The sequence below is a fragment of the Suillus bovinus genome, assembly GCF_016758785.1.
Source record: "Suillus bovinus strain UH-Sbo-P2 chromosome Unknown EDB93scaffold_8, whole genome shotgun sequence".
NCBI lineage: Eukaryota > Fungi > Basidiomycota > Agaricomycetes > Boletales > Suillaceae > Suillus > Suillus bovinus.
Window position 1 is genome coordinate 743467 of NW_024542064.1, and position 17280 is coordinate 760746.

At 46.4% G+C, this 17280-nt stretch overlaps 6 protein-coding genes across 6 annotated transcripts; 2 read left to right on the top strand and 4 right to left on the bottom strand.

The window, feature by feature from the left end:
- Positions 1-184: 184 nt before the first annotated feature.
- Positions 185-1034, bottom strand: EDB93DRAFT_877274 (uncharacterized protein). Its single transcript, XM_041457782.1, has 3 exons — positions 764-1034; positions 676-715; positions 185-622 (listed from the first exon to the last, which is right to left on the bottom strand). Exons 1-3 carry the CDS (start codon positions 840-842, stop codon positions 289-291), a joined length of 453 nt encoding a protein of 150 aa, XP_041311281.1. The 5' UTR covers positions 843-1034; the 3' UTR covers positions 185-288.
- Positions 1035-2185: 1151 nt separating this feature from the next.
- On the top strand, positions 2186-3062 carry EDB93DRAFT_1247125 (uncharacterized protein; the record flags this gene model as incomplete). Its single annotated transcript, XM_041452546.1, has 3 exons — positions 2186-2214; positions 2273-2497; positions 2561-3062. 3 exons carry the CDS (start codon positions 2186-2188, stop codon positions 3060-3062), a joined length of 756 nt encoding a protein of 251 aa, XP_041311282.1.
- Positions 3063-5139: 2077 nt separating this feature from the next.
- On the top strand, positions 5140-6670 carry EDB93DRAFT_1247126 (aspartic proteinase; the record flags this gene model as incomplete). The annotated part of the gene is made up of 8 exons (XM_041452547.1): positions 5140-5258; positions 5313-5389; positions 5455-5484; positions 5532-5645; positions 5700-6024; positions 6078-6211; positions 6263-6381; positions 6434-6670. 8 exons carry the CDS (start codon positions 5140-5142, stop codon positions 6668-6670), a joined length of 1155 nt encoding a protein of 384 aa, XP_041311283.1.
- Positions 6671-7979: 1309 nt separating this feature from the next.
- EDB93DRAFT_1079192 (uncharacterized protein) lies at positions 7980-8738 on the bottom strand (the record flags this gene model as incomplete). Its single annotated transcript, XM_041445439.1, has 2 exons — positions 7980-8476; positions 8525-8738. 2 exons carry the CDS (start codon positions 8736-8738, stop codon positions 7980-7982), a joined length of 711 nt encoding a protein of 236 aa, XP_041311284.1.
- Positions 8739-13221: 4483 nt separating this feature from the next.
- On the bottom strand, positions 13222-14425 carry EDB93DRAFT_1126671 (uncharacterized protein). The gene is made up of 6 exons (XM_041448758.1): positions 14351-14425; positions 14237-14264; positions 13978-14177; positions 13765-13929; positions 13531-13710; positions 13222-13476 (listed from the first exon to the last, which is right to left on the bottom strand). Exons 3-6 carry the CDS (start codon positions 14149-14151, stop codon positions 13312-13314), a joined length of 684 nt encoding a protein of 227 aa, XP_041311285.1. The 5' UTR covers positions 14152-14177; positions 14237-14264; positions 14351-14425; the 3' UTR covers positions 13222-13311.
- A 1050-nt stretch (positions 14426-15475) lies between these two features.
- On the bottom strand, positions 15476-16946 carry EDB93DRAFT_1126690 (uncharacterized protein). Its single transcript, XM_041448759.1, has 10 exons — positions 16684-16946; positions 16551-16570; positions 16465-16497; positions 16316-16412; positions 16235-16263; positions 16153-16183; positions 16062-16094; positions 15937-16013; positions 15731-15878; positions 15476-15676 (listed from the first exon to the last, which is right to left on the bottom strand). The coding sequence occupies exons 1-10, from the start codon at positions 16754-16756 to the stop codon at positions 15558-15560; spliced, it is 660 nt and encodes a 219-aa protein (XP_041311286.1). The 5' UTR covers positions 16757-16946; the 3' UTR covers positions 15476-15557.
- Positions 16947-17280: the final 334 nt, after the last annotated feature.

The following is a 17280-nucleotide window of genomic DNA, read 5'->3' on the forward strand; positions in this document are numbered from 1 at the left end:
TCGCGCCAAAAGAGACGATGACTGTGTCATATATGGTGCGCACATGTGGAAGACAGATCAATCATGATTCATGATCATCCACGAAGGCGCTCCGGGTGGGGGAATCCATATACTTGTTTCTGAAATTGTCCGCAGTCACAGTATAAGCCAGGCTAGTTACAACTCACGAGCTTAGAATCTACTTTCAGGATGACAAGTGCGCCTGAAACGTAGGTTGAAGGTGAGGTGAGCTTGATGGTACAGTCATGCTAAAGTCAATTGATCATCGAGTCTGAGGTCATGGGATATCTAGAGTCTAGAATTTGACATCTTCGATACTGTGAACACGAGTGTCAACAAAATCGCAGGCGCAGCAGGCCAGCAACTCAGAACATTGACATCAATCTCGAGAGTCGAGCGCAACTTTCTTCTTTGGTTCGGTCTGACTATACTCGTTATGGAAACTATATTTGACCCTAATCCACTCTCACGAAAATTCTCGGCGTCAACGCTCGCAAGCACGTGCACATGTTCGTCATGCTGCCTAACCAACTTGCTACCACCACTCTGCTCTGTCCGCTCATCCCAGACTCTTGCCATTTTCACTAGCTTTTCTTGGGATCCAATATAGTGGTATAACCTCCTTATGTCTCAAGCATCAGGCACCGACGATATGTCGAGGATCAGCGCACCCACAACGATGAACAGCCTCCCCCGCAAAATGATACCGTAGGACCTATCGAAAAGTAAGTTGCAGCTTCCTCTGATCTGTCACTAATCTAACAACAAGACAGGGAGAATATAAATGGCGAACCTTCAGCGGAGTTGCTATCAGGGAGGCAAGTGTTCCTGCCCTGATACATCTGCGTCACTCCTTACCAGGACTGCAGCTCGAACATAGGGCTTCCTCAACCTTCAGAACCTGACTTACATCCAATGTTGTACCGGACTAAGTCGCTCGCTAAACAAAGTTGAGTCGGAGCTTGGAATCCCCTCCTCAGTTCGGACTTGGTGAAGGAGCATCTGGTTGATAGCAACATAGGTGTGTCATATCGAGCCTCGCGAGTGTTCTCCTAGATCTTATTATTATACACATTTTACGATCCAGTGAATAAGCATAACTATGCAAATAGAGTCTCAACCCTTGATTTTAGCATCACTGGTACTTTGTATTCAACATCTGTAAGCCACTAATCATACTCATCGATGTCACTCTGTTAAGTACATACTGAATTTGAGAATCGTATATCTTTTCTCCCAAGTAGCTGATAGACATGGCAATCCCTAATGAGGATGTTCGAGCTTCCGTCCCTAACAAAGCCAAACATACTTCATGGTGAAATATTTTCCGAACTAGCCCCACGGTGCACGATGTATTGCTAACATAATGCCATTTGAATAGATTTCCATGAACCTTCAAGTAACTGTATACGCGTGTTGCTACAGGCGGCAACATGTAGAGCTTACGATTTCATCCCGTAGTGAAAAATTGCCGTCGTGCTCATTGTCGATGATCGACGGGAGGCTCTCATAGTCACCATGTGCGTAATTCTGATAGAATTAATAGCAATACCTGCTTGACTTTTTATATCACCTTTAGATTGCTTGCGATGCGAAGCGTCTTTATCGGTGTTGGGCAGCTTGGACTAATAAAATACAGTCGGTCAGATCTGCGCTTTGAAGGTACGCTGAGTAGTCTTATTAAGTGAGACTGTCGAAGGAGGATGCTAGCTGTTTTTTTCAGCGTCTCTGTACATACCATACCCCATCTTTGTATTACATGCATCAAATTCATCGTGCTGATGGTCATCGCAGGTCATTTTTATCGCGTGTTCAAGCTATGAGGTCGAGAGGTTAACGAGGAAGACGCGTGATGCATTCATTGGGCCCGCATGTATCAGCTCTACTCTATAATTGGTTGGTAATTGTATATTATACCTTTGTGATGCAAATGCAGCGACATTGGTGGCATTGATTTGATCCTAGGTGAGCAATCGGAGTATTCGCAAGAGCATTTACACTTGTATTGCCTCCGGATATGGGCAATTACTTTGTGGTTGTGGATGTGATTGTGGATGTTATGGTACGTCCACAGTAGCCCAGCATTTAAATTTCTGACATGCTCATAACCTTCACCATCAGACACACCACCACCACCACAACCACCTTACAGTATTTGCAACGTTGCATCTTCTCTATATCAACTATGAATTCGTTCAGGAACATTTTCCAAAAGTGAGTCTACCGTTCTCGTGCTCTACTCGTCGTTGTCATACTAATTAATACACCTCAGGTCCAACGATGACCGGAAGGCGTCGCTGAAGCACTCCAAATCAATGACATACTCACAACACATACACTACCATGGGCCGACTGACGCAAACGTCGACTCATGCACAGACTTGTTGGACAAGTCTTCCTATTCCCCTGAACCAACTGAGCGCGTCCCTCGACGTGGTTTCAGAGCGCTTTCTTTAAACTCAAAGAACTTCAGGCCTCAAGTGCCTGTAAAGCAGAGGTATGTTAATAAATCTTCAGCAGATGTACTGCAGATCCCTAACGACCTTACTTTCATTGTCAGACTGGCAGAACGTATTCGCGCCAAGTCCAATGCTGGTCGCTCAAATATCCCTCCTCCATCCGCCCCTGCTCCCCCTCTTCCCAGCCACCGCTACCTTCATCGGGTACTCTCACGCTCCGCATACAAATCACTCGTAAACATTAGTGAAGTTGCGTCCCACGTCGCCGTCCAGACTCTGGCGCCAGCCCATCCCAAATACGATGAGATTTTGCAGGAGCAGGACCCGACTGTACTGCGTAGAATGATCAATGATCATCCCTTGTCGCCTGTTTGCAGCGAACCCTTCCCAGAACATATGCATCCCATGCATTTTGACATGGACGAGCCGCAGCTCGGGTGTCCCAAGAAGACACTTCGATTCTACATCAACGAGGCATTGGCCCAAGGCCGTCCCTTGGATGTACGCGCAGGTGGCCGTTACCGCCGTATCGTTGACGCGCATGACCCGATGGACATCGTTTCGGAGACTGGATCTGATTGGGATGAGCGGAGTGGAGAGTAGTGATTTTATGGACACCAAAGTTTGTTTTGTGAAGAGAAGTTTGGCGCTAGTTTATCTACTCGTATATGATGCCTATGGATATGGATATGATTTATGTAACGAAGTCTATTTACCATTCGAGCGAGATCATGTTCAGTAGGACTCTTCGAAGAAAATTTGAAATTGATTCGATTTAGTAGCATTCACTCACACACGGACTCGGATCCTCCAACATATGTTTTCAATAGTCAACATGACCAACGTACAGTACCAGAACAGATGAGACATCCGCTCTCTTGGATTGCGGCTTGAAACCTGCCAACAAATAATTTTTTACCTTTTATCACACTTGGACATTTACTCACGTACAAATGTTTATCGGATGTGCATCATGGCGAAAGTGGTGTACACAGCAGAGTTTCTCTTAGATTGATGGGGCTCAAAACCTGCTGACAACGATTCTTTTCATTGGAGCACCCTTTGACACAGGGCAGAGCTAGTATGAATTAACAGAGGGAGGGTACGAAAGCGCATATCGCAAGACTGAGGAAACAGTAAGCGGCATTGTCTGGAAAAAATATATCACCGAGTAGCAGAGTGTAAGAAACTCGCGACAGTAGATGAGAAGCGAAACAGTGTACAACAAGGGCCTAGGATGATACAAGTGAGTCATGACCAGGTCGAAATGTAATCGGTACTATACGAGGTAGCGGTCGGACACGGACGAGGAGCAAGACAAGGTGAAGATGCTATCGACAGAATGATAAACGATACAGTTGTGAAGAGATCTAGAAAAATGCACGCTGGACGATGAAAGGAGGATATACGAGCGCGCTGGATAAACAATGCGAATCGAAAACAAAATGACGAAGGACCGAGGGGAGGAGAGGGCGAGTCACGCACGAGTTCTAGATCGCAGTCGACTTAAGCTGAGATGAAGGGTACCCATGTATATGCATCTAATGATCCATTATCTTCAGCGACATGAGCTAATTCCGGTAAGTTCTCGATGTATTAGTTCGTTCGGCGAGAGGGTTGGGCTGAGGATTAGGCCTGTGATAGATACTAGTAGAGTGTCGCAGGTTCCACCTGCCAGTCGGAGCTGGTTCAAGATTGAACCGGCAGCCTGAACGGCATGTCATGACAATGGGTAGTATCATGATGCGATACCTAGTTCGGAGCCAATCAGTACAGTTGTTTTTGGACACATTCTCGTCCTGTTCAAATCATGTTGATGCTCGACTGTGCCTAGTCTTGCTTGTGGTCCACTAAGCTGGAGTTCGAGAGCTGCCGAAATGAGCAACAATTGTTGATATTAGTAGGAGGCCGGACGAGTATAAACCAACATGACGTCACTTCGTTGTCGATCACCTTTGTGCACTGGCAGTAATTGCAGGGTCACTGGCCTAGCCAAATCGCAGACAAGTAACGAATGAGATATCAAAGCAGTACCAGTATAATGTTAGGGCATGCATAATGACCTAGAGGCTAGACTAGACCACTAAGTCCGAATCTAAGCAAAGTTGAGTCGGAGTTTGAAATGCCTCGACAAGTTCGAACTTGGTGAGGGAGCATCATTCCCTTGGGGACCATGTGTGCTCGAGAGGTTCATAGCAAACACAGGTGTGTGATATCGAGCCTCGCGAGTGTCGGCTGCCGCTTAAGCTCACGCAGGCCCCTAGATTTTATTCTACACATTTTTCGATGTAGTGAATAGGTATAACTCTGCAAATAGAGTCAACCGAATAAACTAGTATGATGCGAATGCCTACAGTTCGGATAAGAAGACACCTTGTCTGGGCCCACAAGCTAAGTTGGCCGAGTTCATTGAATAGCTTGGGGCTGTTGGTACAACTTGGATCATCTGCGGCTCACCAGTCCTTTGATGTGCTGTCGCAAGGTAGACTTGTCATGCGCGCAGCTTTATCGCATGAGGTAAATCCTTCCTAACTACATACATGAACTGGTAGAACAGCGCATCCTCGGGTCCGAGTGGGGGAGTCCCTTGTACGAGTCATTCGCGAGTTTCACCATGTATGGTAAGCACTCCTCAACTATTGGTCCATGAATAAACTGGTGGAACAGTGCATCCTCATGAATGCCGTTCCTGTTCCTCACGGCCAAAAACAGTTTATCTGTCCTGAAACGTCGCTCCGATGCGCGCACAACAAGTCGATTATTTAGTTATTACTGTTTTCGCCTTCTTCACCTGAGGGGGTGCGTTCCATACGGTTCAGTCCTCTGAAGATGAGACTAACCACGTGCTCACAGTGTTTTAACTAAACACATCTGGTGGTACCATCAACCTCTTGCAGCACGACCAATCTCGCGCAACCGCTCTCAAAACCGTCAGCAGAGACACTCTCAGCCGTCGTACTGGTAACGTCAAATGATGTTGTATGCTACACCGCAGCAGTTGGCATTGGCGACCCCGCCACGATCTGTAGGTTTAACAATGAGAAAACACCGCCTGTTAATGTGTTATCACAGACAATTTGCTTGTCGACACTGGTAGCTCACTCACATGGGTTAACGCTGCATCGTACGTGAAGACCAGCACTAGCGTTGACACTGGACAGGCTATATCGAGCTCCTACGGTTCTGGTACGACATACATTGATGCCATGAGTCGAGAATACCTACGATTATTATCTCTAGGAACTGAATACACCGATACCGTCACTCTCGGTAATCTCACCATCATCCAGCAGCCAATCGGTGTTATTTCCGAGTCTACTTTTACGGGCATCACCGTCGGTGTCATTGGCATCGGGCCCCTAGACTTGACAGAGGGTATCCTGAGAGGTTCACCACCCACTGCGACGATCCCAACTGTCACTGACAACCTATATATCCAAGACATGATCTCTCAGATAGTTGTTGGTGTCTCTTTCGAGCCCACAACTTCGGAGTCAGACACCAACGGAGAGCTCACCTTCGGTGGAATTGATGCTATCAAGTACACTGGTGCCGTTGCGTACACGTAAGTTACTGCGGCTCAGATCAATCCAGACTAGCGGTGATGGCTTAATTCAGTCCTCTCACTACTACCGAACCCGCATCCTACTACTGGGGTATCAACGAGAGCATCACTTACGGCTCTACGACCATCTTGTCTGAGACGGCTGGTATTGTTGACACTGGCACTACTCTCATCCTTATTGCCTCTAGTGCGTATTTGGAGTACAGCGAGTGATCTTAATCTGACCGATGTTCCATAGACGCCTTCAGCGCGTACCAGTCTGGAACCGGTGCTATCGAGGACGAGACGACTGGTCTTTTCCGCATTACGTCTACCCAGTACAGTGCACTCGTGAACCTGAACTTCAATGTCGGCAATGTACGCTTCTTCTATCTCAAGTCTTGATGCCCTCGTTCACCATCTTGTACAGAACACCTATGCTCTCACCCCTAACGGCCAAATCTGGCCTCGTGCCCTAAACACCTATATCGGTGGCAGTACCGACTACATCTACCTCATCGTCAACGACTTTGGCACTCCGAGTGGTGAAGGTCTCGACTTCATCAACGGCTACACTTTCCTTGAGCGCTTTTACTCCGTGTTCGATACCACCAACTCTCAAGTCGGTTTTGCCGCGACCGCATACACGACTGCCACCACCAACTGATGCAACTTTTTTGATCAGGTATCGGGTATCTGTACGTCACAATATCATTAACTTATCATGACCAAGTTGTCTCAGTTGAATCTTCGAATGTTAGCTATTGCTGTTTCACGAAAACACCCCAGCTCCCCCGGCCCTGAATAATGAAACCGCTCACGCTCACCTAGCATAAACTCATCCAAGTCTCTCAGCGTCTAGATTCATAAAGGGCTACAGCAAGGGACAAATCATCTTATAATCAATCTTGCGGATAACTCTTCCCTGAGATATGTGTGCTCACTGCTCATGTTCGTGTTAACGTCAGGAAAACCATCGTACCCGGCTTAGAACAGTTCAAAGGAGCACGAGTCTATTGTCGCGCTAGATTCATCTGGTATGTCCACTCCTTGTTGAAATTTGAAAAGTCGCCTCATTACTACTTTCTACATCACACTTTCCAGCTGGCGCTCGTACATTTCCTCATTGTCATTATTCTTCAAGTTTCGTATGTTCTTCCAGGCCTCATGTCTATTTAAACCCGTGTGTCTCAAAAATCTGTATTAATGGTCACCAGTCACCTTCCTAACACGTCATTTGGTCAAACTACAGAATAGAATTCAATGCTACGCAAAGGAACAGCGATACTCATACGGTTCCAGTATCTGAACGCGACCATAATGCTATCTAAATGTGCAAGTAATCGAGAAGATGTGAACTTATGCACGTCTATCAAGGCGTCGCAGCTACAGCGGCGCGAAAGGTGTGTAAACCTTACTGGCAGAGAAGATACTGCAGAGGAAAACGTGCATGAAAAATGGGTGTTCCAAGACCCAATGGTGACATCTCGCATAAAATGAAACATAGTGGCTATGGAGCGCAATCGACGCATCATTGAATGAATCCCCATTCGGAGACGCATTATTATGGGAGTTTCCCTAGCTAGGTCAATCAATGAAAGAAAGACATTTGGTCGTTCCTTGGTGTTCGAATTCAGGAGTCAATTCCGTAAAAGTAACTCATTTTGGAGGAACACTTTCGTCAGGACATCTGAGCATGCCTCACATGCTAGCGCATGTCAGAATATTGTGGCTGTCTGGATTTGGTCTAGGATATCCAGACTCTTTGAAAGAGTTTACGCGTAGATCTAGAGTTTCTCCCGACGACCATGAATCACAATTGCGAAACATAATATGTTCTGTTTGTTCGCATCGCTGCCCCGAAAATCACTGGGTATCATGAGAGGCGGTGTAACTCACTGACAGGCAGTCTTGATCTTGATATATTCTAGACTCCGCTAGGCGGACTGAGAAAATAACAACTCGACGGGCCGCACTCATCGTTCGGAGAACTCTTTTCCTGTACACAGCTCCCACATGCCCCTCTTTCCGCGAGTCAACCCCAGAAACATGTACTTTTCTCGCAAAAAATCAACCCGCTTCACCCCCTCCATCCGTTCTTTCTTATTCTTACATCGTTCCACCCACGCGCGCTTAAGCTCCTCCCTGTCTTCGGCATCTAGCTCATCGTTGTAGTAATCCTCATTGCGTATCGGTCCAGCGAGGAATTGACATATACCCATGAGCAAGTCTGAAAGCGTGACGTAAGAGCCATTACCCATGGGCCGAATATCGATGTACCACGGTAAGCGCGTGTGATAGAGACGCATGAACAATGTCGGTGGGTTGGTGCTTGGTAGCATGAGGTCGTTTGTGACTGCTGGGCGCCCCAGCGTTCGAATCATAATCACGGGTTGGCTGCAACGGAGATCGAAAATTATATTTTCTTCTCGTAGGACAGAAGCAGGTTTGAGCCGGGCGCTATCGGTGGATGCTGCTGCCAATCAGCATCGCCTGTAACGATTATTAAAGCATAACTTACCATCAAGTAGTCTTGATACAGACTTTCTTCGGAATAGTAGGGATGAAATACCCGACTTGAATTTGAAGCCACGTCTCCAGCTTTTGGGACGCTCTCCTGGCCAATCTGGAGGCATATATGTTGCAGATAATGACTGTGTCATGGAGACTGCGGATGTGGAGATGTATGAACTTGTGCTAGGGAATGTTTGAATGGGAGGCCTGGCTCCCCACATATTCCAAGGCGTGCCTTGCTGCGGTACGTTGAAAGGAGTGTTGAAAGGACCAGCTGGAGGGGCGCTATTACTTCGCTTGCGGAAGTGGTCGTATTGAGGATTCATGGGCAGGCGTGGTACATAAGGACTTGGCATAGATTGTTGTGGTAGCGGTGGTGGCGCACCCTGAGCTTGGCAGTATTGAACCCACCTCGCCCATTCGTCTTGTCCTGCTGGCTGGAATTGAGGATACGACTGAGGCGGCATAGGCGCATTCCACCCCTGGCCAGCGAATGCATTTTGTGGGGGTGGATAATTTGCCATAAATTTTGCACCTGCTGGAGGGGGTATATTTGGCCGCGGCATATTGGTGTTCGCGTCAACTAGGGGGGGCATGTCAGCAAACATGTCATCATGCATGCCGTTCATGCTGGACTATCGGTGTTTAGAGGATGGTTTAGAGGATGTGAAGAGGTGATAATATCGATAAATCGGACCTCCCAGCTTGATAAAGGTGAAGCAGTGTGCACTGCCGTGACGAATGCACCGGCACGTGAACAATGATTGCTGTAGAATCCTGTACTGCCTTGTATTACCCGACTGTTGCAAAGAGTCACTTGCAAACCAGTGCAATCCGACAAACGCTGGCGGCGGAGACTCGGAAGGCCTTACTGATGGATGTGTGTGTTATTATATGTGGGGAGATGCACACTTCCCACAAAGCAAAGCCAGCTAGCAAACCCGGGGAAATGTGGCGTAATACCTGGGACATGATCCCGTGACGGCCTGTACAAGTCGAGAGTCAGGAACAGGGTCAGCGTACCTACGCCACTCACCGAGCTGCACGGACTTTGAATTTAATTCTGAACTCGAGGCTGCTCCCAGACCACGTCCTGTAAATCTTGTCAACGACATCACTCCGAAGATAATAGCGACGGCCCCGAGCAATCACAGAAATGAAAAGATTGGACGTTCCAATAAGCGCCTATTAATGCGATGTAGTTTATTGCATATCTTGGCAGGTATGTCACTTCGAATCTCTCAAGAACAAGAACAAGAATCAGTTTACAAGGAACATCACCGTTTAGCTGATGTTTCCTTCCTCGCTTGGCCTATAGCTGGCGAACATCGCCTTCAGATATCATGGTGACTATTTTCTTCTTTTGACGTCGACAGCCCCGGTGACTAGCTATCTTTCCAGGTATCAATCCATTCGGGCGATCATGTTTGAATCAACACCCTTGGCCCTCATCCCGAATACAATTTGTCATGCAATAGATTTCCTCTCCGCGGAACCTATTGTCCTGCAGGTGGCTTCCGACTCTGTTATATTGTTGACAACCGTTGACCACGAAATGCATCGTGAATAGGGGCGGCCTTCCTTAGCCCTCGTTCAAAGCTGTCATAGGCTGATCCAAGTATTTGTCGCCAGAAGTCTAAGCCCCCGAGCGGGGCCCGCGCTCCACGTTTGATCAACTCATGCAGAAGATTCGACACGACCCCAGTTTCCTCTGTCCTATATATAACGGTATTCCCCGCGTATGATTTCCCTCGATATTATTGAACCATACATTAATACACCTAGCGCGAGAATAAACTGCAATTCTTTTGTCAGGCACCTCGTGAACATCCAGTTCATCACCGTGTGGTGCCCGCGTCTTCAATTCATATTTTCTTTCTTTTCGTGTCTTCAGTCTTGGAGAATTTTCTTCCGCAAACCAGTGTTTGCGACCCGACTCAGCCCCTCGGTAATAAGGTCAGCCAATGGACGGTTGCCGACCGGACATGTACTTGTTCTCTTTTGATTCGGAATAGCCGTCGCTAGGACTGAACCTGACTGAACATCCTTTATTCTATTTTTGATCACATTTCCGACCTTGTAATCTGAATTGGGTTGACAACAAGACTGACCCTGGCATTGTGCGTCTTTTGTCGATGTTGTCTTGAGACAAGGGCCCCTGAAATGTCAACGCAGGTCGAGATATGACTCTCTCGTACGTACTCACCCTTTTCTTTACATACGCAACCACTCCTCATCACATGCCCCATACACGTTTACCTTTGATTCTCCGTCTCAATCAACGTATTAATTCGTCTTCCTGTCGAATATCCGCCCTCAGGCTCAGTCTTTTAATCCAAGGTCAGCTCTGTGCTACGTACACTTTCTTGACTATTACCCTACCTAGTCCCTTCCCATTTCTAGGTATGATCCATAACACAGTCTTTTAATCCAAGACCGAGTCCCTCTCCCGTTCCTAGTCCAAGCCTCCTCATTCTCTGAGAGTTTCAAAGTAAGTTTCACACTTCTCCAAAGCATACGTCATAATTCGACGTTTCTCCATGAGAATGCCGCACTCTAGTGTTCGCCGTTAGATTTAGATAGATAACTACAGCGCAGTTCCCTTTTTTCTCGACCTAGTGACATGTCGCTGCAATGTACATTCGGTCAGAGTAAATGTACAAGACGGGCCGTCTAAAAGGGTGGGCTCACTTGAAGGATAAGCGATCGGGTAGGCTATCGATGATCTAGATACTCGACATCTAGATGCTTAGATCCAGATATATCGAAGCCAACCAAGAACCATCATCGTGATGAGATGCTTGATCATGATCATGATCACCGATTAGATCAGGATGCAAGGTACGGTAGGGTACGGTCCACTGTTTCAAATTGCTTCCATATCAATTTAGGCTCACCGCTACATTACATTGCAATTGGTCCATAAGCGTCGAACATAGTTGAAATCCTCAATCCTCAACATCTGACTGAATAGGTGCACGATAAACTCTTCCCAAGAGTGCTAGTGAAGGTGCATTCATATGAGTATCATGCGCTGGTATGTCCGAATCGTCCTTGAATGACTTGCGAGGTGCGCGTGGAAGTTCATCATCGTTGTTTGGGCTTCCAGCGGATTCCTGAGACAACGACAAAACACTGAGAGATTGGGAGAGCTCATGGTGATGAGTCTCAGGTCCATCTAGTGCAGCGGGCTCTGCATCAGAGTGGGAATCGGTCTTGGGAGCCTTATTCACTAACCAGAGTCCTGTCATCAGTATTCAAAACACTCAGAAACTTGAATACTATCAGCACCTTCGTGTTCGGACCTGCGTCTGGAACGTTTGGGCGGGGGCTGGTCAGCGGTGTCGGTGTCCTCGCCCGAGCTCAAATCGCAAATTCTTCGACGGTTGTTCGAGGATGTGACCTTTGTTTTGCTTCCATCATGCAGACGCTTTATTAGTCTTGTTGCGCAATTCATCCAGAGGGATATATTGTCATCTGAATCTGAGCCCGAGGTTGGAAATATTGTTGTACTCGTGTGAGAGGGTGGGAGGGGTTCTGCCTGCACGACAGACCCGTCTAAACCATGATTGTTTGTAGATTCAAAGTTAGCGTGCTCTTCGTTGTGCACACCACTGTCGTGACCCACTGCAAGATTGTCGGTGTCGTTGTCCGGTTCATAATCACCACCATCCTCTTCACAAACTTCCTTTTCGTAATCGTCATCATAATCACCACCATCCTCTTCATAGGCTTTCTTTTCGTAATCGTCATCATTCTCATCATCATCAACTACAAATCCATCACGCTCGTAGTCATCATCCAGCTCCACAGATCCGCGGTCATCGTCCCATCTTCCAAGAAGTTGCCCTGTAGGATTTTCCACGTGCGCAGGTGCTCTAGGATGGCAGGGCCGTCGGTGAGTGTCGAGATGTTTCCTGTACCTGACAACTAGGTCTTTGAACCTGTAATACTGGGAAAAGTAAACACCAAGTATCAGGTACAGCCGCGCTAGGGAACTTCCGACTCACCCACAGACATTTGTTACGCTCTGGTTTCAGACAGAATTTGATGAAACCAGGACGCTTGTACACATCATCGAGCCTATGTCCCAGATACCGCTTTCCAAGCCATATTTTGACCGATCCTGGGGACTTCTGGCCATATACCTTGTCTAAGTAAAGACGATTTGCCTCTGCCAAGTTTTGGTGCTATGGTTTTAGGGTGATTGCAGCGCATGCGCTGCTGACTGGCGATCAACTTACCCAGGTATTACCAGCCCGTAAAGAATCGATACACCACCAGATGGAACCTTCTGGTACTTTATCGAGTCTTTTATTTTCGTGCTCTCCACAGGGAAATGGGTAGGCTTCGGGTATTTGAAGGAGTAATATCTCGTATCGTTGATGGGCCTTTATGTAGGCGGAATACTAAATATATTATCAGTGTCAACCGTAATTACTGTACGGAGTTCTGACCCAGGAGTTTTTTGCAAGATAGGAATGTGTTGCCTACCACTTGAGACAGAATCGAGCCGTTTACCAGTAAATTGTCCACATGGGAATGGGTATGCTCCAGGATCGTCATTTTTGTGAGAAAGCTCATCGCTATCCACGACACCTTCGTTGTTATGTGCCATAGCTCGTACGTAGTGATTCTGTGGTGATTGTATTCAACTTGGGCGTGATACCAATTGAAATTTGAACGCCACGTGCACGTGATTCGTCATGCCCATAAATATTCATTCATCTCAGGCTACTACTGATAGTACTATGAATTTATGATACTCTGTGAGTCGTTGTCGAGGGACTCGCATCATACAGACATGCTTCGAAGTCGCAGAGACTTGCGGGGTGCGTGTGGAAATTCATCATCATTGCTCGAGCTTCCAGCGGATTCCTGAGACAACGACAAGGCACTGAAAGATTGGGCTAGGAGATGTATCCTGTACCTGTAAACTAGGTCTTTGAACCTGTAATACTAGGGAAAAGTAAACACCAAGTGTCAGGCACAGCTATGTAACTTCCGACTCACCCACGTGAATTCTTCATGCTCTGGTTGCAGGCAGAATCTGACGAAATCAGAACGATTGTACACATCATCGAGCCTACATCCCTGATACCGCTTTCCAAACCATATTTCGACCGATCCTGGGGACTTCTGGTCGTACACCTTATCCAAGTAAAGGCGATTTGCCTCTGCCAGGTTTTTGTGCTATGATTTTAGGGTGATTGCAGCGCACGCGCTGCTGACTGGCGATCAACTTACCCAGACATTATGAGCCCGTAAAGGATGGATACTCCACCAGATGAGATTTTCTGGCACTTCATCGAGTCTTTGGTTTTCATGCTTCCCAAAGGGAAAGGGATAGGCTTCGGGAGTTTGAAGGAGTAATTTCTCGTATCGTTGATTAGCCTTTATGTAGGCGGGATACTGAATTTATTATCAGTATCAACTATGATCACTATACGTAGTTCTGACCCAAGAGTATCTTGCAAGATCGGGTCCTGTTGCCCACCGCCTCAACCTATGTGAGACAGAATCGAGCCGTTTACCAGCAAATTGTCCACATGGGAATGGGTATGCTCCAGGATCGTCCAAATCTTCGTGAGAAAGCTCGTCGCTGTCCACAACACCTTCGTTGGTATGTGCCATGTGTTGTACACGACTAGATAGACGAACTAAAGACAAAATAATGTGAGATAAAGCCGCCGGTATGCAGGAGAAACGCGAAACATACCTCAGAGTTCAGGTACTACTAAGAACTGCTGAGGTTTGAACAACCAAAAACGAAAGATTATAAGGTCAGAGTCCGTGATAACATAGACAAACTGAGTGGCGATGTTGCACTCACTACACCATGGCTGATCATGAAGGACCCTGACTGGAACGATGGGACCTGTGTTGATTTTCTGTTTGTAACGTCGTCAATAGGGGGGCAGATTATGAAAAAAAATTGTAGTCACATTGTTTTGCGTTGTTTGTTGCATCACTTTTGCGTCGTACCTGAGATCGTTACCATGCTTTTAATCAAAGCGAATGTAACTTTTCAAGGATGAAGGTACTTCAATTATGTATGTCTCGCAACTGTACCTTGGTGGATAAAAAGTTCCGCATCTCTCTCCGCTGTCTGAGCTTGACTTCACGTATTTATTCATTCTAGTGTCCTACTGTAGACACTTGTACGGTTCTTGCTACCTCCCTTCATACCATAGACTTGGTAACCTTGTGAATAGCACAAGTTTTGGTCTGCAACAAGCTTCGGTTTTTCGTTTACAACCTCCTACGTAAGACTCGTCGCACAGATCTAGAGTCAGGCACTGTATCAACTCTTAGTACTCCAAATTAGTTGAACTTTTGATATCTGAGGACAAGATGGTGATTATGAATGGAATAAGAGACAGTGCCAGGTACGAAATAGGCACTGCAGATGGGTTAAGCGGTTGACTCATGAGGAGCGACTTCGGACGCGAACATTAACATCGCCGCTCCAGACTTGAAAGCTGATAGCAAATCTAAAATAGTTATTCAGAAATTTGTGACATCTTTGATCAATCGCGGATAGTTAAATGAGAGCTTAGCAGAAGACTCGACCATGCTCTTGGTAGTATATGTACACGATGCTTAGTAGTGTAAAGTACTGTGAATCACGTCCAGCAAAAGTCACCTGCAACCTAAACCTCACTAAGCCGTCGCAATCTCTTCTGGGGGCTGCCAGACTAGCGACGACATAGGGTGCTGCTCTGACCGATCACTGTTTCGAATATTCTCGGACTCCCAAAGCCGGTAGTGCATACGTGTTGCCAAGAGTGCATGCATATTTATCTGAGGGCTGTTGATTGCGATGAAGTCAGCATTTACGACGAGCACTTGCCTGAGAACGTCACGCACCTGAAGAAAATTGCGGCGTATTCGTACTATGCGTATAAGCGGGATGTCAGTTCGTGTAAAAGCCTAGCGACAAACGGATCAAACTGACTTTGAACAGCGCCACACACAGGACGTTGATAGTGCTGAAGACTAGAAGGAAAGAGTTAATTGTACTGTCATAGATGTAGAACTCACGCACGAAGTCCGCAACCATAGTAGAACAAATGGTGCGTGAGGAGAAGTGTAAGGAGTGGCGTTGGTGTCGATCTGAAATTCTTTGCAGCCCTTGTAGTGGTAAGGATAACAAGGACTGACAATGGAAGTCAGAACTCCGGAGGAAGCTATGACAAAAAGTTCTTCATACCAAGTTCTAACATCAAGAGCGCCAGGAACGCCACCAATAACTGGGGCTTTTTTGCAACTTGAAGTGGTTGACATTCCATAATATCAGGTACAAACACACCCTGCCTCGGGACAAAGATAAACATGATTATCCCAGCAACTGCTATACACTGTTATCGCGAGATCCCTGAGTAAAACTTCGCAGGAAATTTGATAAAGGATACATACAGCTATGATCACGAACATGACCCAACGTACAGGGCGTTTCACCCCCCACATGGCGCAGGTTCGGAGTATGAAAATGGCTAAGAAACGATGTGAATTAATGAAAGTTCAAGGTAAATGTCACAAACATTCTGCGCAGAATTCTGCCGCCATGCTGAGGGCTAGATATAATAGTTGTCAGCACAACCTTAACATCAGCGATAATTAAAGAAGCCCTGCCTGCTGCAAGACTATCTAAACTCTGACAGTCCTATGGAAACAGTGAGAGACACGTATACTACTGTCAAGGTCACCCACGTACAGCATTTCCCAAGCTAGACACGTTGTCAACTGGGATATGAGTGAGCTTAAAAACATAACAGAGTGTATGGCGCGGGCTCACAGATGAGATTAGGAATAGGTACGAACAATGGTATATAGCGGGCTCCAATATACAGAAATTTTGCAAGATTCGTGTTGGCTTGGGCGAGAAACGTTGCCTGTGTGAATGGGGATGAGACCAATAACTGCGAGCATAAACGGTATCATCACCTCTTGTTGGAATGTTAACAATAAATCATAAACCTTTCATTTGGATAAATGAAAGAAGTTGAGCTGAATATTCAAGGGACACTCACCCAAAAAGCAGCAACCGCGGCTATGATGTTTTTGTCAGAAATTCCTTCTTTCATAATGCGAGAGGACACACCATCGCTATACTAAGAGTAGTCTCTCAGTTGGAATCAGTGCTGCTTTGGTTCAGACAGACACTTACATTCAGAACCCGAATGCTCCATACTACCGTCAGGAAATCATCCACTGAAGGTACGACGGAAGTGGACATGAGGATGAGACTGAAGGCTGGCCGGGAAGAAGTGTCCATTCATCCTTTTAAATCGACAGGTAAGTGGCCCAGTAACCTGTGCTTCATCCACGTAGATAATACTTAATATTTGTCGTATATTCAGAGTGTCGGACGTTCTCAGTATCACCGCATTCCCGTTGAAAGTGATGGCATCAAGAACGTGAGTGATAGAAACAATCGCGCTCATTCTTGGGTTCAACGTTCCGTCACGGGGTATCATTTAAATTAAATTTAATGCTGCCGCAGTTCGGGAACAATAGATAACTACCTCTAACTTGTGATAGTTTATGGGACTCAGTTGGATTTAATCTATTTGTATCTAAGTTATTGCAGGATGGATTTCCTGATGCTCCAAGCGAGCATCCAGCGCCAAAGCCATATAGGCTTTCTTACAACAGTCATTCAGAAATTTGTGACATCTTTGATCAATCACGGATAGTTAAATACAGCTTAGCAGAAGACTCGACCATGCTCTTGGTACTATATGTGCACGATGCTTAGTA